Source organism: Buteo buteo, chromosome 19, assembly GCF_964188355.1.
Source record: "Buteo buteo chromosome 19, bButBut1.hap1.1, whole genome shotgun sequence".
Classification (NCBI taxonomy): Eukaryota; Metazoa; Chordata; class Aves; order Accipitriformes; family Accipitridae; genus Buteo; species Buteo buteo.
In genome coordinates, this window is record NC_134189.1 from 18,330,325 (window position 1) to 18,357,737 (window position 27,413).

The following is a 27,413-nucleotide window of genomic DNA, read 5'->3' on the forward strand; positions in this document are numbered from 1 at the left end:
TTTTTCAAGTTGTGAAGAAGCCACAAAATACGTAATTGTAAGTGACTTTTCTCCCACCCTATTTCTGTCCACCTTTTTCCACAGTCAGAAACTCTGGATTATCCATAGGATATTTTTCTATAAGAGAAATGCCTGTAAGTACTTCACCTCAAGTCAAAACAATTAGAGCAGACACTTTTACGCTAAGCTAGGATAGTAAGTGCAGCTTTTTCCCTGTGTAGCAAAACCACGTTAAAACAAGTTTAATGTATAATTATTGCATTTTTCTGCAGTTTCAGAATATGGTCATGAGCAGGTTATTATGAGGTAAACTAAAGAGAAGAATTTGCAACTTGTCAACTCCTTCTAGTTATTCCCTGCATGATTTGTCTTTACCTATTGTAAACTGAAGCAGCGTTGTCTTCTTTCGTGGATCATAAGTTAGCCTGTATACTGTGGAATAAGAGCATGTGTACAAGCAGTTACCGATGAATGACCAGTGTTCTGCAAGGTCATATTGCAACCTGTCTTAAAGACGACGTTCAGATGTTTTTAATTTGGACAAGGTCCATGGCTGCTTTAGGGGTATTTCCTTTTGAGATTGCTGTATCATACTAACACAAGCTGTTACCCTAGCAAGTCAACCATATGAACCTTTTGGAGTTAATGCTACTCTTCTTTAATGCACACTATTCAGTTCATTTTTTTCCTGCTAGAGAACCAGTCGATTAGTTTAGTTCTCTTGTATGAATTATTTCCTTTCATTGGTACTTTTTACAGTTGTCACCTCTTTGTTTTTAAAAGTGTACGTTGAACGTTCTGAGAACATTGTGATGTTATTACAACTATAGGGAGTGTTAATAGGGACAGTTAATTACCCTGGTTAGAGATCTCCTCCAGTGCTCTTGAGGAGTGTCAGTGGAAAGAAAACTCATGCGAACAAGAAGGTTCATGTGCAACTGTGAAATACAGGAAATATAAACAGTAAAATGTAGGAATTTTACTTTGATCGTATTCCCAGAACTGTGTAACAGTTTGCAAACTATCTAGTCAGAACCCCTTCCACGCTTTTTTGGACTTAGCTGAAAGAAATTTAATGGTAAATAAAAAAAGTTAATTGCAAGCCTTTTTCTAGACCCAAGTTCCTTCCTGTAGAACTGCCCCTGCCCTGTACCTTCTCTCTTTTTCCCGACTTCCCCTTCCCTGAAGCATAAAAATCTGTGTTACAAGATGAAAATACTTCATGGAAAAATTCTGATTTACTATTTCTCTTCCATATTTTAAGACGGATATTTATACTGCTAGGTGTCTAACTTAGGTGGGCTAAATTCAAGCTCTGACAACACCTGCCCCACTTCATCAGCTCCATGGGAGACTTAACCCTTAACCACACAGCTTCAAATACCTTGAAACCAGCTTAGATGCATGAAGAAGTCTTAACGTAAAAAGCCTAAAGACACTTCTCCGCATCTAGCCAACCATTATGTATCATAACCGTAATTCTAAACTTTGAATTTGCCCTTACATATGCATGGCAAATGCAGTTTGTATCAGGCAGACTAGATAATCTTGGCCAAGAGAAAATGAAAGATCTTGAAGCATTTTCAGAATCAGTGTAATGCATTGTGCCATGACATTTCATTGTGATATGATCAGACAATATTATGACGCAGGCAGTTTGACTTTTAAGTTTTGCCTGCAGGGCAAACTCAACATGGTATAACCTCCCCTCCCACATATCTAACGGTAGTTGCAGGACACAGTCACCCAAACTCCTTAAAGCCAACGGCTATGCTGGCCGTGCTCCAGAAACCAGAGCACTGCAGCTAATGCTCATATCTCCAGCCTGCACTGTGAGTGCTGGAGTATCTGACTTCTGGGTTGCATTCCTAGGCTTGCTTCTCTCCCAACCCTACCTTTCCTTGAAGTTTGTGACATGAAAGTAGTATTTGAGGGATATGTTGAGACTGTTGAGACTGCTTGATAGAAAATAATGGTTGAGAATCCAAAAATTTTCTTTCTTTTCAGTATGTGTGTGAACATGAACAATACTGTCTTTTATCTTCTGTGATAAGTGATTTCAGCTAATTTGTTGACTATTCATAGCATTAAAAGAACCACAAAAGATAAAATAGACCCATTGTTAAATTACCAGAGAGCATAGGAAGTCGGTTGCTTGACTTTCTGTGGATCCTTTCTTTTTTTTAAGAGAACAGTAGGTACTTTAGGAGGGGTTTTTTTGTTTTGGTTTGAGGTTTTTTGTGTTTTTTATAGAGTCACTGGTGACAAAGAAACGGATGAGCCATAGACTGACTGTATCACATTGAATGATGGCATCATGCTGGCTCGTGGCACTAAAAGAAGTAACCATATTAAATAAAACCTTAACAATCCAGCCCATTTGGCACACTTGTTGGCAAACTCACCAGAAAAGGGGAAGGAGAAAATAAGCTAGGGATACTGTGTTGTGTCCTCTTCTTAGTTGCTCTCCTTCAAAGATGCTCGCTGCCTGAAATTACACTGGTGTTAGGTTGGTTCTTCTGGGTGAATAAAATGGAGAATTTAATTCTTTAACACTTTCAAGAATTCAGCAAAACCAAATTTATTAACTGGGATCTTAATTTAGTGATTGTCTAAGCCTACTGAAGTCAGTGGAAGTCAGTGAACTTTGGATCAGAAGCCCAGAATATCTCCTGCTTAAACTGTGTTGTGTTGCATGAAGGGCTCCAATATCATTTAAACTGTTTAAGCTTTTTCCCTTCTTTGGAAGTGTCTTCTCTGTGTCAGGGGTAGAGCCTTCAGGCAGTGCATAGCTCATGGAGTAATTGTATTATACCTGTGTAAAGCCTGCTGTGGGGAAGCTCTTGTTTGGTGCGGTGGACAGACTTGAGGGATGATGCTAAGACATAATAATAGTAAAAATAATACTGTGCATAGATTTTCAAACCTCACCAGTTCCAGGCAGTAGAGTTCTGAGGCAATTTCTAGACAACTGCACTTTGGAAAAAATACATAAATGCAAATAATGTGCTAGGCAAGACCTTGAGCAAGAAAGCTTTGAATGGAATGGTAGTGTGTTATTCTAGTTGTAAACAACATGGGCTAATTTTGCCTTGACGGGATTTAGCCAAAATGAGTTGTAGTTAAAAGGATTTGGTGTGCCATTCGGTACAGATAGCTAACAGTTTGGTGGTTTGCAAGGTTTCCTTTAATGTGGTTAGGCTCAGACTATGTATCGGACAGCTTCAGACTCTTAAATTACACTCTTCTTGCTAGCACTCACTTCTCAGCTTCTAGAATATTTTCTTTTCTGTTTGTGTATTAGTTAAGCACCGTCTCAGCAATTCAGATGCCAAAGTGAACCTTTTTCCAGAATGATTTCAGGAGAAGGAAACTTTAATCCAGTGGTATATCACAAGTAGTTCAATGTTTCATTTTGATTTTTCTTGAGAATTTTTGTTCTGTTTGGTCTCTGTCTATTTGTGCAGTGCAGAAAGTCCCAATGGCGAATATGTTGAGGCTCATATATTCTTTGCTCAGTATCTGCCAGTAGGAAAACTTCCAGGTCTAATCCACTTTATCCAGCCCATACTGGAAGCAACCGAGTCCACAGGTGGAATGGCCACCCTCTCCTTTCAAGCAGTGCTGGTTTCCTGTAAGACTGTTCCCTTGTTTGAACACTAAATCATCAGGACAGCTTATAAAGCCCTACATTCTGCCGGCACTGTTGCGCAGACGCATGCATGTTGTGGGACGGTGTTGACACAGTGCTGCTGCATACAGGCCCAGAAAGACTCATCATCAGTTTGCAGCAGAGTAACATTTCCACCTGAAAGCACAAAGAATATAATGCAAATGGCTTGTTTTTACCCTCAGATAAAAAAAAAAAAAAAAGAAAAACCACCCACAAAACCCACCTAGAACCTCACAGATAAGAATAAACCCCTAAGGCTGTGTCTGGTTTTCGGATGAGGCTGATGGGCATAATGAAGCTTTCAACTTTCAGTGCAACTCAGAACCAGGAGTATTTGCTTTACCTTAATATAGGACTTGGTCTCCCACATGGTTTAAATGTTCGAATGTTACATTTTCATAGTTCTTTAGTATTTATTTCAAGCAAAGTGCAACCCTGTGTGTCTTTCACTTACATTAGAAAAATCAACAAAACTGATATTGTTAAATGTCTATTTAAAAAAATATTTTAAAATCACCACTATTCTAGAAAAGTGGTTCTGTCACTTTACTAATTAGCCAGTAATAGCATATATTCTGGACTACTGCAGTGTTTCAGGTCTAGAGTGTTCCTTCTCGTGGAAGAGACAACTGTCACCTAAGCCCAGTATTGTCAGTGTTTTTATTTAATGGCAGGTGCAGTAACCCTGTGAGGTGCAAACTCAGACTGGGATCCTGTGTGCTAGGTTTTGTATCGGCAAACTGTAAAAGCATTTCTTGCCTCAGAGGCCGTAGGCTAAAAGTAGTCTGACAGTAAATGTGAGCCAGCGGACAGGACAGAGTGGGGACCTGAATTTGGATCACCTCGACCTCACTCCCGTATTCTAGCCAACACAGTGCATTTCCAGATACAGATTTGAACCTCGCAGCTTGGGCCCACACCTAATTAAGTTTGAATGTGGCAGAGTGAATTAGTGTGTGGGTGTATATTGTCACGTGTGTACCAGGGGCATCGCTCCATGCTACGCTAATTAACCAAGTTTTTGTGAGAGGTGACAAAAAACAACTCTGGTATTTCTGTCTTTGGTGCTGTTGGAATCTAAGTGAGAAGAGTAAGACAGTAATGCACATTGATTAATACCTGGCTCACTTTTAATTGTGGATCCCATTTTTCTTATAAGATCCCTTTGCCTGTGCTATGTGGTTAATGAGACAAGAGTTTAACTGTGACATGGCATTATGGGTATAAATAGCACATATCAATTATGCTCTTATTTACTCCAGTAGTCCCATTTGGAGTAAACAGAAGGGAGCATTTAACAAAAAATGCAGAATTTACACCGCTTCCTAATAGGATGGATTGGAAAACCTGTTCATATAATTTCTCTCTTTTTCATTTCATTTTTTTATTTCTGTAAATTAAGATTCAGCTTTTTGAAGAGAGTTTATTTAAATTCTCCAAATCCTTCTTCACAAATAAACAACACTTCCAGAAGAGGTGCTTCTTAAAATACTAGAATGGTGCTTTTCACACCACTTTTGTAATAACCAGATCTAATAAATGTTTTTGTTCAAAAACCCGACTTTTTATGACAGTATTAGCCTAGCATAAAATTCACTTAAACTGGAGGCACTTAGGCCATGCTTTACAAAGGTGGATTTAAGCAAATGTTTTGAATTAAGCATATACTGAATGACTTTCTGAACTAGGGCTACATATACTCAGCAATAAGAAGAGTGGCGGTAGCTATTTTTATGTGGTGTAGGTAATGCTGAAGAATTAAAACCTGAGCTGTTTAACTTTGAAATATGCAATATCCCTATTTCAGCTGCTACATAGACTTCGTTGGATTTATTTTAATTTTGAAAACAGTAGATTTGCCATATTCAAATTGGTCATCTTTTACATGTTGTCTTTTGCCTCTGGTAGTACATAATAACTGGAGGTGAGCGGGGAGATCTTCTAAATAAGAAAAATAGAGGGGAAAAGAAGATAATTATATAAATGCTTAATGCACCTATATAGGCATATATGCACTGTTTTGTGTTACTGGGAGGAAATCCAACCTGTTCTTTGAAAGGAATCGCTTGATGTCTAAAACATACGACTTGATCACTTTTAGCTTAACACTCATACCCCCAAATATTGTTCTTGGCCATACAAATTCCTAGATCCTTTGGGTAGCCTCACAGCTGCAATGTTTTACTTTGTAGTATCTTGTCAGTAGAAACAAGGTTGTAGTGCCCAACAACCTGGGCAAGGAAGTGAAAAGCTGTACTTGAAATCGGTACACAAAATTAAAAGCTGCACCCAAGATGCATGTACTCTACAAATTTTGCCGTTTGTGTTTATAAAACAGATTAAGGCCTATGTGTCAAGTTTAAATTTGCAAACTTCTGTGGTTTGTGTGTAAACACCAAAGTAACACTAGCATTGCTTTAAACATGGTTTTGTTTGCTTTAATATCCTATAAATTTTACTCTGACATTAAATGTGTCGTTGAGTGTGATGAAGCTGGAGGGTAATATCTCACTCAAGTGCAATTTTTGTCATCGTTCAAAACTATGGTAATGCATTTGATGATTCTTATCTGTTGTTCAATGTATGTGGTTATCTTTCTTATTTTCATTCTCATACATATCTATAGCACTGTCTAGATCTGGAAGATTTGATTTACTGTGTATGTTGAAAGAATAGAAAAAGCGATCCTCTGTTTTTATTATATTTTTCTGCAATCTTGTAGACCTTGAAATTGAAGCTGGCAGATTCGTAAATACAGTTTTCTGTCTTGGATCTTCTGAAAGTTGATTTTCTTCATAGGTAAATTAACCTGTGATTCTAACGGTGACTTTGGCAAAATCAACACAGCGGGGCATAGATACAAGGATTCTTCAGAGTTCTGCGTTAATAATGCCACTCTGCTCCTGTACACGAACCTATCACTCAGCTAATTGTATTTAATGGAACTGACAAAGAGCAAGCTTTGCTTGCTAGGAGAAATTCTGATGAGGATTCAATGTTTGGGTGGGAATTGAATGAACACTCAACCCATTCCTGATATGTGAGTTTAATTGATCACCTGCCTGTCTATCTCTAGGAGTTTTTTACTGCATTACAAAGAATAATTCCACAAAGCCACAAAAGAATATTTTCAATCTTTTTTTTTTCTAAAATGCTTCCTTGTTCAAAGCAGTATGCTCTATTTGCCCTGCTTGAATTTTGAAGTCATTGTAAGAGTAGAAAGTTTTTTCCATATACATACACATATACATATACATAGTGATGCCCTTTAAAGTCTCAGTGTATGAAAAAAACTATAAAAGAAAATGTTTCTTTTACCAAAAAAAACCCCAAACCCAAAAGAAAAACATTTTTCCCTTTTGTACGCGTGAGATGATTATTACTGCATTGCGAGGGCTGGGTGTGTCATATTTATTAAACTTTTCACGTTGGAATAGAAGTACAGGTTAGCATTATTTATCATACTTACACTTTTCTTATTCTTGGTAGTAAACATTAATAATCTGTTGGAAGTGTGTATGCAAATATTGGACAGAAGAACAGCACAAACCCTTTTGAAAATGAATAAACTTAGGAGTGAATGGTAAAAAGCTTCTGCGTTAGACTACGCATTGATTTTGTTGCTGCTTGTATCCTAACAGCATAGCCACATGTTAGAATAAAGCCAGAGGTAGTAACATTTTCTATGTGAAAATTTATTTCTGTCTTTCAGGTATTTTCACATGCATGTTGTTAGAGTTGAGCCATGCTATGCAATCACAGGATGGTCATCAGGCATTTGGTCTACTTAAATTCAAAATTTGAGGTACATCTATCCTGTCAGGTTAGTTCAAGGCTTAAGATAACACTTGAGCCAAACTATTTAGTTCTCTGTATTAACTGATTGCTGTTTCTCCCTTTCATTCTACTATGGAGCAAACTGACTTCCTCTCCAAACGTGTCAAGGATAGGGCAGGCTCACTCTGAAATACTGTTTCGGTTGACAGTTCACATACAACTGGGTCTAAGTCTGTAAGACCTGAGCCCAGATTTGAGCACTAAACAAAAGAAGGAAAAAGCCTCCAATACTGTAATATTTACTGGGCATGTTTATGCGTAGTTGCAGTGGAATTATATAAAAATGCTACAGAAATAGGGACTTTTCATAAAAATCCAGTGGCCACCTTTCTTCCATCCTCAGTTCACTGCACCTTAGTTTTGCTTATCCTTTATCCTTGTATGCAGAACATTTTACTAGTTGTCCCACCTCCCCCCAGCAAATTCCTAGTACCTCTCAGTTCCCCCAGTAACGGCTTTGTCCTGACAGCGCTGTATGTTTCTGTTGTAGCTTGTGTACCTTGTGTTTCAGGATTTGGAATCGTTCTTCATTTGTTTTGGGAAAGCATCCAACCTTTTCTTTGTGTTAACCACAGTTAAAAATCCTAGGTAAAAACAAATGCTCACTATTGCTGCCCATACCTTCTTAGACAGCTGTGCACCAGATCCAAAGTTCTCCAAACAGGAGAGGGACTGGAAACTGACCTTTTACTTCGATAACATGAATAATAGTTATTGGTAGTGATTTCTATTTTGGTTTGGTTTTAATTGGAATACACAGTTCATGAAAGTACATTTTATACATGAAAGTACATCTTATAGTTTCGTTGACAAATGGCAGTGAAGGTTTTTTTCTGAAATATTTTATTTACCTGGCTGAGTCTTCTCTTTATTAATAACTTTCAATTGCTATGTTAGCTTTTTTCCAAATGTTCCCTGTGTAAGGGGTAATAATCTGTCTAGTAAGCTTAGTTTCAGGCAGTGGTGTTTGTCAGCTACAGGAAGTGTGCTCCGAAGCAAACAGAGGACAAATTCTACTTGTGAACTCAACTGTTGGTCATCTAGTAAGCCAAATTCATCATCGGGGTAAGTTAGGAGTTAAGAAATGCTATCCCAAATTCTTCCTGTTTTCAGGAGACATAGGCAAGCATCAGTTTTTATTGTACATGGCAGTGGCCCTACAACAAGAACGATTGGCTTTAAATAAAAGTGATCTGGAAATTAGAAGGTTTTTAATCATTAAAACAGTGGGGTTCTAGAGCAGCATGCTGGAGCAAAAAAAACCCCGTACTATTTTTACAGAAGAGCTCTATAAGTCAATGAAAAACATCACATGACATGCTGACTGTATCAGAGGGACAGACCTGATGACCTAGAAGGCCTGTTGCAGTGCTGTAGTGCTATGTAATATTTGTGTGCAGTTATGAAGAGAAAAAAATCAACAAGCCATTAAGATTTACTGTGTGTGCTTCCAAAGGGCTGTTACAAGTCCCAGGGATTAATAAGAATACAGAATATTAAAATATGTATTACAAATATTAAAGTGTGTCACAGCTGTCTGCATTCTTCTAACTTTCTCTGAAGACAATACTGAAAGAGGTCTGTACTCATTTAATCTTCACTTGACAAAATCTTACATTCTCGTGCAGCATAGCTGTCTTTTACAAAACAGTTGAAGGAAGTTAGGCACTAAAATCCAATGCAAATTTTGCTTAGAAATTGCTGCTTAAACTGTCAGATAGCAAGAAAGTAATATTGCCCTTGTTACTCCTGTGTTTTCATTTTTTCCCTAGCTCGGAGGCTAAGCATTTTAGTGTGGACAGTTGAAGCTTGCAAAGTTAAAAGCAATTGAAAACAGAAGGACAGAAGGGGAATTTTAGGCAGTCCAATTAGTATGAATTATTTTCAGCATCTTGTGTGGCATAAATTATGTTTTTCTTTTGTTGGCACTTGCGAAAAAATAACAGCTATTGATTAGGCCTGTCAAGCCCTTGTGGCCTGACAAGATATCTTTACTGTAGTCATGTGGGCACAGGCTAGAAATGATACTGAGAGAGTGAGATCCTCTACAATCATCTCTTCTCATTGTTATTTTTAGTGGGCTTTTTTTTAGATGTACTGTATACAGTAGAACCTTATTAAAGCCTCACTGAAGATCCTCAGATAATCACCCTCACCAGGCTGCTTCTGAGAAGTTTTCAGCAAACCATTTTTAAACACAGCAATATATTGATTTCTGAGGGGGGGCAAGTGGGAGGTTGCTAATCTGGGCACTTGGGTCAAAGCTAGTGTTTGTGTCCCCGATTCCTTATTTTAGTGGGAGTGGGCAGCAAGTGTAGGCGCATCTCTGTCACTGATTAGAACTTCGTTGTTAGTTTTTGGTGCTGGCAGTCTGAAAAACTGTGAATGTTGTCTCTTAAATGTAGAACAGATGTAGATTTTTACTCTGATGAAATGAAATGGAGGACCAACATTGACAGTGGTATGAAGAAGAATTTCAAAGGTGGCAGTGAGAGGATACAGTGTTTTGTTTTCATTTTCAGATCTGAGCTGAGGAATAAATATTGTAATGCTTGCAAAGAGCCTGTATTTTGGGGCTGAGTATAAGCATATTAGGGTGAGATGGGCAAGTCCTTAGACTTGATGTTGTCAGGTGAAACAGGTGGGAGGAACAGGGACAGGGTTTTGAACAATTTGGTTTCTTGAAATTTTCTTGTCCCTCTTATTTTGGTATCAAGATGTGGAATGGGAGGGAATGCTCCTTGCCTTGCTTTTTGAGGAACTTCTTTACCAGCATAGTCCATGTTTCAATCTAGCAGCAGCCTTTGATACTTGGGCAGCAAACATTGTTAAATCATCTGTGATCCCTTCCCAAGGTGGATGGTATTGCTCTTGGGTGCTCCTTTATTTTCTTTTCTAAATAAACCTAGACAGTTGTGGTCACTTGTTCATTTGGCAAGAAAGGCCATGAATTTCCTCATTGTTATCTATTCAAAATCCCTGGGAAACGGTTCAGAGATAGGTAGTGCATGATAAAACCCACAATATGCAGACAGAAGTCATCAACATATTGGTGGATGGGAGAATTCATTGTATTTTTCCTGCTTTTCTTCACTGGAGTTCAAAATATCGTCAGGAATGATGACTTGAGTCAGAGAGAGTTTGCGTTCCAGTGAAAGGACAGCTAGCTCTGGCTGCTGGGACATCTTTGTCTTTGGTCAAGTAGTGTATGGAGTTAAGAACAAACCCCCAGAAACAGTTCAGATGAGAGAGTAGTCAGACATCAGGAAAGGATTTAGGTGCGATGAAGGGTTGATTCCAGTCCCCCTCCCTCATTCACAATGGTCTTTTTCTCTCCTTTGCCAAGAAGTTCATGCTTGGAACTGTCTCTGATCTGTCATCTATTCCTGGAGTTTAAGGTGGCTTTAGTGGCTGAAAATTCCCTTTGCTTGGCTGGAAGACTGCAGCCTTGCCTTTTGTACCTGGACCCTACCACTGTAATCCTTGTCACTGTGATTTGTAACTGAGATTATTACAACACATTGTGCAGAGGACTGATGTTTAGACACTACAAAGAAGATAATCACTCCTGTGGAAAGCCTTTCTGATTTCTTATGGGTGACATTAACCACAGGGGACACACTGGACCTGCTGTTTGACAGCTTCATTGGCTTCTCATTCATTTCCAGGTGCAGCTCAACCAGGTGCTAGAGAGTGACAGAAAGCTCTGATTATTTTGGCACCTGGCTCAGCTTTAGAATAGAAGACCTTGGCTCTGCTGCTGGGCCTTTTTGGGTGACCTTGGGCAGGCCATTTCTTTTTCTGCCTTATTTTCCCTACTTGGGAATAATGATGTCTTTCCAACTAAAGCTGTAAAATTACACAACTGTTAGGACGTACAAAGTCGTCACCAGATTTGACATGGGCAAGCAGACATTGTCAGTATCAGCTGATCTAATGAAGTTCTCTGCTTTTCCCCACAAATCTTACTTCAGCCATATACCCATAGACTAGGCAGCTACAACACTACTACTGTCATGATAATGACCTCTTTTGTAAAGCGCTGAGATCTAATGATGAAAAGCACTGTACTAAACTGCTTGATCAGTTCTAATTGGGACCCTCAGAGAACAGCCCTCAAAGTAATTGTCTTGGACCTGCCAGGAGGAAATTTTGACATGTGCTGGTTTACATCTCCCAGCTTCCCTAAGTCTGAGTTTGCTGATTATTCAAGGTATGGTGCAAGGCCTAATTCTTAAGTTTTCATATCAGGAGAGTGATTGGAGTGTATCAGTTCGCTTTATACATTTTTAGAGGTATATTCAGATACTGAGCTGGAATCCTAGGAGTTACATAGTGCAACAGTTGAAATACATTTATCGCTAACACTCTTGGTTTAATTGCTGTTGCTATTCCATAGAAGACTTGTATCCTTTCTGTCCATACAACCACTTCCTTAAAATACTGTATCCATAACTCTCCGGCTGAGATTTTTGGTATGCCTCCTTTATTCCTCTCCCCTGTTGATTTTCAGACTCTTTCAAGGACTAGATTTAAATCAAAAGGCTTGTCTTTGACTTTAATAAGCTTTTAATAAAATCTGAAAAAAAAAAAAAAAATGCCACCAACAACCCTACAAGAGCAGTTTTTATGAGGGTTTGCCTCCCTGCTCTAACCCCACAAGACCCCATATTCTGTGAGTGCTGCTTCCCTACACACCTGGCCATAATTAAGTTGTCTTTGTTTTTCTTTCAGTCTTAGCCTTGTTTTACTAAACATGGTGTAATGTAGTATTGGGGGGAGCTTATAAAAGAATTAACTTCAAGTAAAGAGAAGCCTGACTGCCTGGTAAACATGCCACCCAGTAAGAGACTTATTTATTTCAAGGCAAGTTTTAAAATGTTGACTGTTTTGAAGCCTTGGATATCTGCCTTTACAGGAAGATCAGTAATTTTCTTTTCCTTTTTATTTTCTGTCATGTTCCCCATCCTGATTTTTTTGTTTGTTTAATGGAAAGTTACAAGTAGGTGAGGATTTTCCTAGAGTCCTAGAAACCTGACCATGTCAAGTTGAACAGCAGATAAACTGGTTAATAAGAACAGATCCCCCAAATTAAAGCACTTCAATTGGGTTTGGATTGAAAAGGAAAACATGAAAGAGAAAATGAAGGGAATGCAATATGGACATCACGTGTAATCTTGCTCTCCTTTCAGGTAGGAGCTAGCACAGCAGTTTTTAACAATCAGCCGTTGTGTGTTTGTGTGTTTTCCTTCCCTCCATGTTGTTTCACAGTTATCTGTTAGTAACAGCAGTATTATTACACACAGATTAAAAGACAGGCAGCTTTTAGGCTCCCTGACAGTTGGCCAGAGCAGAGATTAGAGATAAAAGTTAATCCCGTGAGGTAATAGCAAAAAAAGAGTACAAAGACATGAGATGAGCCGATAATGGTTTGTTTAGGTAAGAAGGCTTCCCTTGCCTTGGTGATTGGCTCTTGCTCAGTGGTGCTCTGAGTGATAGCTTCCCAAATCCCTTCGAAGGTTTATAACAGTTAGCAGTGGGCTGGGGAGAGAGCTAGGGGAAAAATATGGCAGCCAGCAGTGGTAAAACATAATGAAATCATTCTAACCATAAATGGAAGGTGCCGGACCATGGGGGAGATGAGAGATGTTTTCTTCCACAGCTGCAGAGCTATTACTCAGTTAACACTTGGACAGAGGGAGGTTAAAACAGTCTCTAAGTCAGGTTTAAAATATCAAAGAAACTTATGTTTATGTTTCTTGTAAAGGGAAAATAACTTGAAAATGTAACAACATGAATATGACTGAGGGTGGTTAAAATGTTAATAGTCTGATAGATTTTAAGTTACGTTTCTCTTAAGTTTCACTGTTCCTGGCTGTTTCATTATACCTATTGCATGTTCAGAGAGAAAAGTTTTCAAAGGTTTTCTTGTACTTCATATATTTAGGAATGCTCTTAAATCTGCATGACATCACAAATAAAATTCAAATAAATCCATCACTTTATAGTCAAGTTATGAAGGGATATTCAGCAGAAGATTAGGAACATGAAACAAGTGAATCTTTACTTCTGTACAGCCCTATCATTTTGCAGCTAACAGATAAATATGTGTTTGAAATAGAAGCTGTCTACCAACCACTGGCAATTCAGCACTTCACTGCAGTCTCAAAATTGAAGAGGTGGAAATTCATATCTTTGTTTTTTTAAACAAAGATTGATGAAAGCGGTAGCATTCTGATTCTTGAGTACAATAATAATATGATTCTGAAATAACTAATTAGCAAGCTAGAATTACTGGACCTGCCTTAAAACTGGCTATTACTAACACTAGGCTAAGAAGTGAACTGTAACAGAAATAAAAGCGTGCTGTATTAGGGCATCTAGCCATCAGAATTGATGGAAGAAAAAATTTGCCCTCACATTTGCCTCTTTGTACTTCTCTTTTGATGAGGGCAGGGGAGTAGCATGAATACCAAAAGGCACAATTATAAATAGGAGAGCTCTGGAGTGACCATAAAAATGAGTTCTATAAGACACAATTTGTTCTAATCTCTGAATTTCTTTAGTTCCCCTAAGAATCTCTTTCAAGGAGTCAGTAAATCAAACTCGTGATTTATTCTTCTTTTCTGTCAAGGATTGAATAGCTAGATATTAATTAATATCTCACTTTGAATATTAATGAAAATTATTTGTGTGATCACAATAAGGAGGTCTTGGAAGGAAAAGTGATGAGGAGGTTGGAAACTAACCAGTCAGATTTTCTCCCTAAGCTTAGAATAAAGTAAAACTATTATTTTTAAGGTGTTTTTTTTTTTAATATCATAACAAAGTACTTTGATCACTCACTAGAGTGTTCGCCACTCTTTCAGGTTCTGTGGACTGTGGGACAGACTGGGCTAGTAACATCTGTAGATTAGTGTTCAAATTCATGAAATCCGAATTGTTCATATTCATTGTTCGAGAGAGCTCCTTTGATGTTTGAGACAAAAATATTAGTTAGCAATCAGTAAGTATTGTACTATGTCCTCTTTCTGCAGTTACACATAACTGAAGTGTTAGCAAGAAGCCATCTAACAGTGGAATGACAACACTGCTCCACAAATCAGTAATATGACAATTTTACTTGAGAGGCCCACCATCTTTCAGGAAATACCAGTTTCCTCCAAATACAGAAGCACAGATTGCTATAGGTACATTACAGAGCTGTGGACTATCATCTTCTGATGCATGAGATCCTAACATTGCTAAAGTAACACTAAGGTGTCAGAGAAGTAGTATATCCTCCTACAGAACAGTGCATCTGGGAGTGTCTTGTGTGGTGACCAGAGCTGCAGACACTTGCAAGATACTAATTTGTGAATAAAAAGGAGTGATAGGTGGGAATTTTCACTTTCGGAATTTCCTGACAGAAAAAAGAATATTTCTTCTAACAGTATTTTCAAGTTAGGCCTTCCTTTGTTGCAAGTGTTTGTCCAAATATGATGCAGTTTTGCATCCTTCTCTGTCTGAAAGCCTGTAAACTTGCCAACGTGTGTCATGTCCTGTTTTGGTTTTGGCCATAGAAATTCCAGCCCCATTTTCTCCTTTTTTGTGCTTGAATGAGCAGGAAAAAGAAGTCAGGTTTTGGAGAATGGCCTTTTCCAAAGGCTCAGCTGAGTTCCTCTTCCTTAAATAATTCTGAAGCTCCTTGCTTCAGGCTTAGTTAGATTAGTACAAAGTCCAGTTATGAAGTTGTAAAAAGTTGGAAGAAACTGTGGTAACAAAATTTAGCCTCAATTTTTTTTCTTTAGAACAATTAGACAAGAGAAGGAAACAGAAGGAAAAATACCTGCCTCTCCACTTGCCAAAAGACTTGTCCCATTCCTCTCTTCTGTTCAGAGGTAATTCACGTTTTTGGATAACAACTTGCCATAGCTTTCATAAACAGTGCTAATATGATTTGTTTCTAATAGAATTTCATGGTGCACATAGCTTGCAGGTAATTGGTTTAGGAGTAAATTGAGGGGAGGGGTTTTCTCCAGTCTCTCTTTTTATCATTTGCTGCTACTGTGTGTCATTCAGAGTCCAACTCAATCAAGAGTCTATTACTGATAGCTGAACAATGTGGTGCCTACAGATCTTTTATGATGCAAAAGTGGGCAGTTGCATTGTGCGTGTTTCAAAAGGCATGACATAAAGAACGAAAGAAAGAACTTTACATACAGGCTTTTGGATAGGAAAGTGATTCACTGCAAGTAGGTGTTGGCTATAATTTTCTTGTTTAGAATCCTAAATTGAGTAACAGCTTCTTGAAGATTTTCATTTTTTATCGAGAGTCAAAAATTTTATGTGAAGTTGGGTTGTCTCTCCATTTAGTATGTCATGGGTGTTGTGCTCCTCTAACAGTGCATCTCAATGCTTCACATATCCCTAACTTTTCCCAAACTAAGGAGTGAGGAAACAAGATCATTTAAGCTCCCTGCGGCAGTTTGGTACCATCACATGCAATGGTCTGCGTAAGTATGAGGGGTTGGTGTTAGAAGCCTTGGCACTCATCAGAAGGGAAGTACAGATTATCCAAAACCTGTGTGAAGGTTTTTTTAAAAAAGCAAACCAAACTATTTTTTGAAAGTCTTACCCTGATGAATGACTTTCTTTTGACTGAACAGGTTTGTTCCCTTCAGGACTCGTGTACAATTTACATGAATAGTATATTGGCAAAATATTATATGGCAAAAATTTTCCATTTTCCATTGTTGCAGTCAGACTTCACATAATGATGATGAGTTAATATAACCCTCAGTCAGATGATATTCAAGTATTTGTGCACTTTTTCTTGACGGATAATCCATAAATAAACAAATAGATTCCACAAAACCAGTCTTTTTAAAAACATTTCATCTGTGTCCATTGACTCACACGGTCAGACATGCCAGAGAAATAGGTGTGTTTTTGTTGTGCTTTAGTACATTGGTCTGGACCAAAAAGATGAAGACTCAAGACCCAGGAAAGTGAGGGAGAATAAAATAATATCCTCAAGTTTTTTACTTGTCAGGATCAAAGCCTTTTATCTGAACTGCCCTATTCGTAACTCTAAAAAGCCACAAAGTTAAATGAAAATCAGCTTTTGTGATCAGAATCGAATTGTAATTTGTAAAATAAATGTAGCTTCACTGTGGTACCATTGGAGATCCCCTGCCATGCTGCTCAACTCTAAAGTTGTACCTTTCTCCCGGTGATATTGTATAGGCAAACAGCAGTGATTCATGTTGCTATTGTACAGCCCTTCACAAGTGTGTGTGCCTGGAGGTACAGTCTGAGCACTGATAAAATACCTTCACTCTGAACCAAACAACTTTCGTATGCTGTGTAGTATGAAATCAAAAGATAAAATTCTGTCTTTGGTTTCTCATACCGTTTTGTGTTAATAGGGCAGTAGGAAACAGAAATGAAAAAAGAACAGGAATCCCTTTATCTTAAAAAGTGAACCTGTGGAAGATTTTGAGTCTTTTTCTTTTCTTGCTGTTTTCAGAAACAAACTTCTATACAGAGATGATCAATTTGATCGGAGCAAACAGTCTTTTGAAAAAAAACAAAACGACTTTAAGCAAGATCTCCATCAGTCATTCACAGGAAGATGTAGGGGATTTTGGTTCTATTTTTTTCCAGTCTTTTCCAGCCTCCTACGCGTCTGGGTTATAGGTGGGGTCAAGTTGGGAAGCGTTAAAAATCAGAGAACAACAATTCTTGGTATGGTTAATGTTTATCTGAAAGTAAGAAAAGCCATTCAAAAGAGTTCTTTAGTGAGTGAACTTTCCTGGTAGTTTAAGAGACCCAGGTGATTCGGGGAGTCTCAACGAAGTCTACAATTTTAAGTAATTATCTGAACTTTCGGAGTTTTAAAGGTTATTCCCGTCACAAATGGTACGATACGTTCACCATGACTGGCAACTGTAGGGAGCATGCAGTTTTTACTCAATTGACTCTTGGCTACCGTTTTGTTCATGCGCTGCTCTGTATTCTTGACAGCAAATTGATTTAGCTTGCTGCAGGAAAGAGCGTGTGTGTGTGTGTGTGTGTGAGCGCGCGAGCAAGCGAGCGAGCGTGCGGGAGAGCGCGGGAGAGGGGGAGAGAGAGAAATGCGCCTATGTGAAATGTACCGGGGAGCAAGGCGAGGATACTGAATGGCAACATTTAGGCATTGACTGTGACATTGTATTAACCTTTTTAATGGATGTATGTAATAAAGTGACATGTAAATGGAGCACAAGGGGAGATATGACACTATATCTGGAAAAGGATAAAACAGTCAGTGAATACTGGGCTATTATAGCAGTTTGCAAACCTTGGATAAACTCAGTCAGCGGTTGTATAATTGGTTATTCAATCCCGACCCTTGTTCACAGCTCAAAGCCAGGAACACTGAGACCTGTTGCCAATTTGAGTGAATGCAGTGACTGTACTCGGCCGGGGCCTAACACTGGAGCCAGGCCTTTTCCTGTGGGCTGGTTTCCACCATGTCTGGGACTGGCGCGGTGACAGTAGCCCTTTTGTTGTGAAAGGCTGGCTGGTACTCCCCTCCTTTGCAAAATGTCTAACAGCTACACAAATATAAGAAAATAGGAAAAGGGACTTACTGTAGCTTTTCTCTTACCGAGTTAAACGTAGGGGCTTTGAAAAGGAGGCAAAGTCCAAGCAATAAGGAAAACTGAAGCGTGTTGTGAAACGCCAGAGGAGGAAAGCGCCATGTTCTTCCGAGGTATGGTACGAACCCCGGGGAAAACTGGGTTCTCTTAAATCACGTGAGACACAAACTGTACATCCAGAGCGATGTTCTCCTGCTCCCTTCCGAAATATGCGCCCCTGCACGTGCTGTTGTCTCCCAGCCCGTGCCAAGCGGCCTGGGAACGCGCTCTCTGGAGAAAGGATTCCTGCGGGCCCGCTGCGGTGGCCGCTTGCACGAGCGCAGGAGCTCCTGCCTGGACCCGCTCCGTAAAAAGTTCAGAAATGTTGACGTTGTCGTCATGGGTTGGTTTGAGAACCGCTGGTATGGAGGTTGTCTCTTGCGTTATGGAGGCAGCATTGTATAAGCCAGCTGGAGATGAACGGAGAGAGTGTTACAAGTACCCTGGTTCCCTCCACCCTCATCCCTGCACACACAACTTTCCAGTAAAAGCAGGGAGATATTTATGGAATGTCCTGACTCAGAGGCCAGCTGTTTCTCTTCTAGTAAAATGGTAGTTAGAAATAAATCAGAAGAAGGTTTGATTTTGGTTGATGAAATAATGAATATTCAGTAATATATATAGAAGATGAGCCTAGATGAGCTAATGGTCCCTTCTGGTTTCCAGCTTTTTGTGAATGAATCTGCAGTGCTATGAATCTAGACTCTTCCCTCTTTTCCCTCCCCTTTTTCCCCACTTTTCTCCGGTTTTCAGTAGTGGGATCTTGCTCCTTTAACAAGCATTATAGTTTCTAAATGTACCTAGGTTACACAGTAATATTTTTGTCATGTCATCAAACTCTACCACCTCAGAGGGAAGGCAATTATTGACACAGTAGATTATGCACAATCTTTTTAAGTTACAAAATAAAATCGAGGTAATGGTTAAAAATTATATGCCTCTAGATCACAAAGAGATGGGCTTGGGGGCTAATCTCTTTGCCATTCTGATTTACTCTAGTTCAGAGAAAATAATACAGAGTGCCCGATTTAATGAAAGGCTGCAATTCAATCAAGAGGTTCTGCTGAGGTCATATAATATAAATGGTTACAGCACCTCTTGACTGAGTTACAGCCTTGATAATTCAGTACTTTGTTGTTATTTATGAGGGTAACTTTTCAAAGCAATCTGCATATCTCCCGCTAAAACCTGCTTTGAAAATTTTATACCATGATGTCATTGAAAAAGAATTTTTTTTCTTTTGGTAAGAAAAGAAAAAAAAAACCACACCAGCAAAATGAGAGGGGAAAGGAATGCATTGTTTTAGAATAGAAAATTAATCACTTGGAAATGGACTGGTTATTGTGAAGCAAATGCAGAAAGAGTATTGAACTTGTGATACATGAGAAAAACTACAGAAACTCCTGCCGAGGCTTTTAATGGAAAATACACCCCACCATCTCGTTATAAACACAGCTTTGGGAACGAAGGGTTGTAACAGTGGAGAAAAAAATGGCATTGTGGAAATGTGTATTTTTTTGATAATCATAGTTAATGTAGCTCAGCCTTAATTGAAGTATTGTATGGAGTAGTGGGAACACAATGTAGTAGGGACTCTGAATTTGGGTGTTTGGGGTGTTTATATGAAGAAGGATGTAGTACTGCATGCTGGCAAAACTAGAATGGTTTAGTCGTCAGGAGAACTCCATTGAATCCATTGAAGCCTCTCCCTACTGATGTTGAAAAATCCACTCAACATATACCTCATCTTCTTAATTCCCCCAAATATTATCTCTGTTTTACATTACAATGCAATATTGTCTGCAAGGATAATGCATTGATGTCTCTCTTAGGTCAATGTCTCCAATTTAGTGAATTGCAGGTGTCCAACTGGAGAGTCTACACTCTTCTGTAGAAGAGTGAATGCTTGAGATGCCTCATTAATTTAATGTAGCTAAGAGACTAGTGGGCTTAAAGGATTTTGTAGTAGCCCCACAGAGAACTACCCAAACGTAATTTAAATAGGATGGAGGAAACTTTCTATTCCTTTATTTTCTCTGAGTTAGAAATGTTCAAAGTGGTAGTAGCTGCTTTTTTATGTTTTAAACTTAAAAAAAGTATGTGAAATATATATGGAAACAAGTGTTTCAATTAAACTCAGATCAAGGCTTTGCAGAAGCCTAGCTTTTGTGCAGAGCGCTCTAGCGATGCACACCTATGGTGCTCCTTTTTTTTTCTCTAGCAAAAGGTAAACGGGAGAGGGAAGAAGGGTAAAAAGTACAACACACAGCCTACCAAGTAAACCACAAATCACAGCTGAGCTCTACTTCTTCAACTCGTGAGTTCTTGGAAAGCAAAGCAGTTTTCCTCGGTTCAATTGTTTTAGAATTAAATATCATTCACAAGATTCACCAAGAATTGAAGAATTTCTGTTGCCAAATTTAGAACCCACTAATAGGTTCCATCCAGATATAGTAGGAATTTGAAAATTTAGAGGCCAAGTTTCACAAAGATCTCAAAAAAGTTTGATTTTGGGATTGCTGCATTACTTTTCTGCATTTCACTACTCTGGCTGAGTTAGAATGAGATGAAGATTATTTTTTTTTAGATAAGAATCTGTTATTCCCCTGAAGAAATTGTAGCTGATTGAGAAATGTATATTTCTACCTTTTCTGTAAAAAACAGTTATTTTATGTTTTCCTTAATCTCCTGGCCATATAATAAATAATATCCTGGCTCTTCTGTTATATATAAAGCAAAAGCTGATGGTGCCATTTTTAGCACTGTTCCATTTTCCACTGCCTACCCTGCCATCCTCGCCAGGATAGGCATAACATATTCTGTATGATGCCCTAGAGTGTGACCTTTACTTTTTTAATTAGGCTGCCTTTTCTGTATTCCTCATTCAGCTTGAGTTGAAATAACTAGAAAGATGCTCTCTTTGACGTACCAGGAATTAGATGGGACCCTCCGGCTCCATCATCTGCTATAATAGGGCTCAAGAAATACATGAGCAAATGGGAAAGTTTCCCAACAACATATGATGCTCTGTGAGAGACTTGGAAGGTTAGCCTCCATTTTACACCAAGTGTCTATTAAGGCACTTCCATTTCTTTAGCAAGGGAGCAGGAAGCTGTGTAAATTGGTGGTGTAGTCCTTAATGGCTGTGTTCATGTAACCTGGAGGCTCCAAGTTTAGTTCAGTGGTTAGAACATAGGAGAGAAAGGAAGCCAGCACAGAGTAATGCTTTCTTTCTCTCTCTTCTGTTCTTCCCTGTAACCATTGTATTTTATGTGGCATTTGACCATGTCTGTCATTCATGTGGCTTATTCCCCCCTCCGCCCCCCGAGTACATTGGAAAATGCCGTTGAAGAGGGAAAGGGGGACATGGGAGGGCATGATTGTGTGGTTTTTGCCAATTGCAACTCTTAAGACTTTGCTGAAAGCTGCAGTCGTCAGTGTGGTTATGTGATACAGAAATTTATTCCATCGGCTTTCAAGGTATAGACTGCTTTCATTTACGCCATAGCATCCCCCCAGGATTAAGTCATTTGTTGCTCTGGCATTCTCTTAAAGCCTGGTCACAAAAGAGAACTTTCTGAACAATGGGCCTGTTATCCTATTCAGCCTTTTCTGATCTATTAAATTCCCTGTTACACCATTCTGCAATTACTCCACACTCCACCTTCCCAGACCCCCTGTTCTCAAGCAATCTGGGAATTTGCCCTTGTCATTTGCCTCACTCCACAGGAGCCCCACATCCCTCTGTTTCCCCACACCACTTTTGATATTGACTCTGGGTCCTTTTCTGTGCTTGGCATACTCGCACATATTTGGTATGACTCGCCTTTGTACCTGCATACCAGAGAAACATTTAATATATGTTTATTCACAGACTTCTCTATCTTATTCAGAGAGAAGTAGGTTTAAAAGAAAACATTTCAGTCTCAGCCCCAGTTTTATCTCAGGTTTTAAAAAGAAAAGCTGAATTGTGTGCGGTTCTTTTTCCAAACATCTCTTACTAGATAGGAAATAAATCTGTGTATAAACTGCATATTGTTGAGCACTGTGTCCACGAAGAGAGGTAGGAACCATATATGAAAGGTCAATGTTAGTCACAAAATTAAATCAAAAAAGATATGATTCCATATAACAGTTTGATAATATTATTGTTCAGAGTTCATTAACTTATTTTAGATGTGTCAGTGTTAAAATTGGGGTACAGTTGATAATGGACTTGGTTTGATTTCTTTTTTCACAGCAGCACCAACAGTTCTGTGACTGAAGTGATTTCTGTGCAAACATTAAAATTTAGCTGAGTTTCTTAGGGACTTGAAGGTAGTTTGAATCAACGTTCAGAGTTACCCCACAAAGACAGAAGAAGACAGAGCCAGGAATCCCAGCATTAAAGCTGCACAGATCTGTGCACCGATCTGATCTTTGGGTTCTTTCACAGATCTGTTATTTGGTCCAATATGCTCTTCATTCACAGATTTGGTCTTGATCTGAAGGAGCTATCACTCCCCAAAAGCACCCACTTTTACTGATCATTTTTAGGTCTTGCTGGATTGCATTCCTGAGTATAGGTCCAGCCCCTTATAAGGATTTGTCTTGCTAATTCTCAGATCACGCATTGTTATCCCTGTGTCCTGTTCCTTTAGTCAGTTAGAACCTAGTCAATCCTTGAGATTGTAGTCATAGAGGGAAGTTTGGGGTTTTTTTTTCTTTCTATAGGTAGATGTGGTCCCACTGAGGGTTTTAAGTATGAGGCCAGAGTCTTAGGAGAGACAGGGCAGTGATTAGAACTTCAGATTCATGAAGGCCCATGTTGTTAACCTAGGTGAGATTTGCTGCTTTCTGTACCAGTCAGAGCTTTTCAGAAGATGCCTTGTTCCTTTTGTAACCATGGAAGGTGGAAATAATCAAGACGAGAACACAGATGTGAAGATCACTGGTACCAGATTTCTGGGTGATAAAACGAAGTGCAGCCTCTGCCCATTTACAGTAGAAGTCAGATGTCTCTTATCACCACACCTAAGAAGTGAAGAATGGATAGGATCCTGAACTACAGATGTTGCAGAGAAGGTAGTCCCTTCTATGTGGTTCTTTCTTCATCTGAACTTCTTCATCCTGCTTCTGTTCAGTTTAAGCCTCCTCTTCACTGATCTTACAGGACTACACAGGTGAATGTTTTGGAATTGCAAAAAAGAATTGATTTTGTTTATGAGAAAGACCTCATTTCAGTCATCCCCAAGCACTAGAGGCAAGCCTTCTCAAATAGGTAGTTTGAGAGATCTGGGAGGATGAGCACACCTACTCCTCCCTTGTTTTTCGATGGAACAAATTAGGTCCCAGAGCAACAAGGACAAGTTTGTTGGACAAAGTAGGAGAAGGCTAACTCGGTGGTGAGGGGACTGTTTCTTGTTTTAAAGTAACTTCCCTTCATCAGAGGAAATGTTGACATTCTCTCTGTTTCTGGGGTCTGCGTTCTTTTTACCAGGGAGAATGTAGTGCCTCTTGATTGTCATCATTGTGTAAAGAGCTGGTCAGTGAATGACCTTAATTCTTGGGAAGGTATTCTGTCCCTGTCCTGCACTCACCTTCCTGGACCTTGGTGATTGATGAAGCCATCCTGAATGCAGATGATCATTCTTGTGGAACTGGACAACTATTTGCAGAGGAAGTTTTATCATCCTGAGGTGAATAGAGGAAATCTAAGTTTTCTAAAATAGTCTGAAAAAGTTCTGCTATAGGGTATGAGTAAGATTCCTCTCTGATAAAAAAGAAATATTTTGTCCCTTTAGAGTGCTTGCAATGATTTTTTGAAGGCATAGTTTATGCTTGAATCTGAATCCTGTTTTTTCTGATAGCAGAAGTTGATGTTACAGCTCTTTACCTCCTCTCTTTTATGTTTGCCCAGGCTGCTGCAGTTATCTGTTGGATGGTTGGGGAGTGGGGGAGCTTGGTGTTTGTGATCATTTTCAATAGTCAGGGAGTGGCTGCAGAGTTGCCCTGACTCTCCTACTCCTTCAATGCATTGTGTAATATAACTATGTTTTGGATTTTGACAAATTAGTCCCCTTTCTTAGTCTTGTTCTCAGTATTGTTTTCTTTGTCTCTCTTTTCTTTTCCCCTCTTTGACTTTTCTGCTTTTACTTTCTGACTTTCTTTTCCCCTTGTCTAGAACTATTATGTTAAAGAGCTACGCATAACAGACTCTCTGATTTCTCTCCACTTATTTGGGGATTACCTGTCACAACTGTTACACGCCTGAACCACCCGTGTATCTTGATGTTATTCCCTAACTTGGGAAGAAAAATGCTTGATCAAAAGGAAACCCAATGTATTTCCTCTCCCTATTTATGCCGAAAATAACAGAGTCCAAAAAATCCATGAATGGAGACAAGTGAGAACAAACAGAACAAGTTGTCAAGGCAGATGGAATGCTGTACTTCGGTGGAGAAGCCTGTGTGCAAATCTTGGAAGATTATTTTAAGCAAGTCCAAAGATGACATTAGCTTTAATAATTTCTACTTAATTTGACATAATGATTCCATGCAAATATCGTTTACGTCACAACTAGCAGTCTGATATACTGTGAAACTACCTGCACTTCAGAAGCTTTGATTTATAGCGTACGTCTTCTTTTTATTATTATTATTGTTCATATCTTTCTGGCATCTGGCAATCGATGATTGAGATTTTGTTTTCACATATGTTGTGCAAGAGGAGTTCAGGATGTGTAGTTGTTTAGCATCAGGCGTATGTGCTTTAATTCTCACTTCCAGTGGTAAAACAGTCTGTCATATTTTTAAAGATAATAGAAAACTGAGCCTACTGTGTGTTTTCTTAGTTGTTTCAGGGGGATATCCTTTTCAGTTTTCTATTTTCAATTTTTTAAATCCTTTTAATGGTTTTATTAACATCCCAAATGAGTGTTTTGTGGTTCTTTCAATGTTATCATTAGGTTCAAATTATAATAGTACACATTTACTCTAGGAAGCACACAGACAACCTGATGACTGTAGCCCTTTCACTACACAATTATGTCAACTTACAATTAAATAAATAGGTCCAGATGATCAAAAAATGTACATGTTCTTACCTCAATTTGATTGATAGCATATGACTCTAAACGAACCAGTTCTATGATATGTCAATATTTTGATGGGTTTTAGCATTATATTTTCAACTTTCAAGTGTATTTGTGCTTCCAGGTGACTGACTTGCTGGTTTACTGATTTTGTTTGGACATGGAATTGCCTGATTTGCCTTCATATTTACCTGGTTTGCCAGGACAGTGGCAATACAGGGTTTGCATTTGATGGAGCTTGTCTGTTATATACAGTTTGTTAATTGAGTAATCTCAACTAGTAAATATATGTGTACAAATGCATGTATTCATTATTAGGATCGAAAACATTTTGGCACATTTTTTTCTTCTAGCGGTAACAGGTCTGAGTACTTCATTTAAATGGGTGCAGCCATTTTCATTTAAGAGAAAATTAACTTTTCTTCCATCTGCCATTGTTCTCTGAAGAGGATTATAACACGGTCAGTGAAATGCTAAGAAGGGTAGAGAAAAAGTACGTTACCCTCAAAAGAGGGAGTGTCTTAAATTTATCGCCTAACCTTGTAATTGTCCTGCAAAAACAAATCTGGGGGAGGTGGGGCCCGGGGGAACCTCTTCTTTCTGTCCAACTTCCACCTCCCCACAGTACTCTTACTGCCGCTCCTGGCAGTGTAACTAACGGCCGTATCTGGATCTGGCCCTCCCCACCTCCGCTCCGCTGACATCATAAATTATCCAGACCTAAATGGACAACATTCATTAGCTGTGCACTTTACAGAAAGAGCCAGCTCAGGAGCTAAGCGCTAGCCCATTTTTATTAAAAGTTAAAAAGCTCCTTGCTGTCACGGAAAGGGGAGGTTGGAGGAGGTACAATGGAGGACAGTGCTGCAGAGCTAATAAATAAAAATAATAACTATTACCATTGGTTGAGTGACCCAGGGAGAAGAGCACTACCAAGCCATTTGTTGTTCCCTTTCACTTGTCAACAGCAGTGGCTTAAAAGCCTTCGCCATTGTTCGGGGCCTAATAGCACCTGTTGGGAAGATAGGAAGACAGCTGTCAAAAAAAGAAAAAAAGAGGCTGGGGGAGGAGGGGGGAAACCGACGATTAGTTCAGTAACATGCGCTTCGGTGCAGCTGCGGCAGGACATGTCGTGGCTTCCACCGGGAAGCGGGGCTGTGCCCTCCCGGCCCGGCCAGCTCTGTCCTCCGGCGCTCGGGGCTGCCAGGCGCGGGGAACGGAGGGGAAACGGGGAACGGAGGGGCGCGGGGAACGGAGGGGCGACAGGCAACCCCAAAAACCCCCAGAGCCCCATGGCAGGCCTCAAGAGCGGAAGTTGCGGCTTTGCGACAAGAGTGCTCGTTTCACTTTCTTGTTTCCTTTTTTTTTTTCCTTTTTTTTTTATTGCTCTCCTGCGTTGGCAGATAAGGCTCCTCTTCCCTCTTTGCGGAGGTGAAGGTGGCAGTAAGGAAGGCCGGGAGGTCAGGAGCCCCAGGTATCACGAGCTCCGTTTGCAGCTGATCATCTGGAGGCCAGAGCAGCATACTTTTTGGTGGCGGGAAATAATGGCCGTGGCAAGGGCTGAAAGACAGCCTATTTAGAAAATTGTCTCCTCAGCTTCATCACATATAGTCCTTGCTTCTGTCATTTTGAGGAAAATGATGAGCACTTCAGGACTCTTCTTTTTTTTTCTGTTTTTAAAGAAGTTGCTCTGAGATTTTCAGGAGAAATGCTGTAGTAACTGTACGTGAAGGGTTACGTTGTTGCTGTTGAATTTTGGATTTGAGAAGCGGAGTGGTTGAGCTTCAGAAGGATTTCCTTGAAATTCTAGCCAAACGCTGTAGTTCTCAATTTATGTTTTACAGTTATTTAGATTATATACTTTTTGGCTCTCTTGGGGTTTTGTTTTAGGTTTTTTTCGAGAAAGCATGTAGTTACTTAAAAAGAGACAGGTCGGCACTAAAGATCTTTTCTGTCAAAGGATAAAGCGTGGAATCTCCCTAGAACATCTTTAATGATGTGTCAGTACCCATAAAAAGTTAGTGTATGTATAGTCATCTCGCTGAATGCCTTTTTTTAAGCCCTCTTGCTTATTAAGGATGTGCTGAAGATGTAAAAAATTAGCAGACCAAAAACATTGCCCTCTGTTAATATTAACAAGATATTACGGCCCTTTAATTAGAAACTG

At 39.3% G+C, this 27,413-nt stretch overlaps 1 protein-coding gene across 9 annotated transcripts in view; it reads left to right on the forward strand.

Annotated features, from left to right (window-relative positions):
- The window catches only part of SOX5 (SRY-box transcription factor 5), a 291,945-nt gene that overhangs the window by 94,868 nt on the left and 169,664 nt on the right, over window positions 1–27,413 (forward strand). For 2 of the 9 annotated variants that reach the window (XM_075051376.1, XM_075051377.1), the window contains exon 4: window positions 15,301–15,390. The exons of the other annotated variants lie outside the window; for them this stretch is intronic. In XM_075051376.1, the coding sequence (XP_074907477.1) occupies window positions 15,301–15,390 (90 nt within the window). The remainder of the gene's footprint in view (window positions 1–15,300; window positions 15,391–27,413) is intronic. 9 annotated transcript variants of the gene reach the window in all.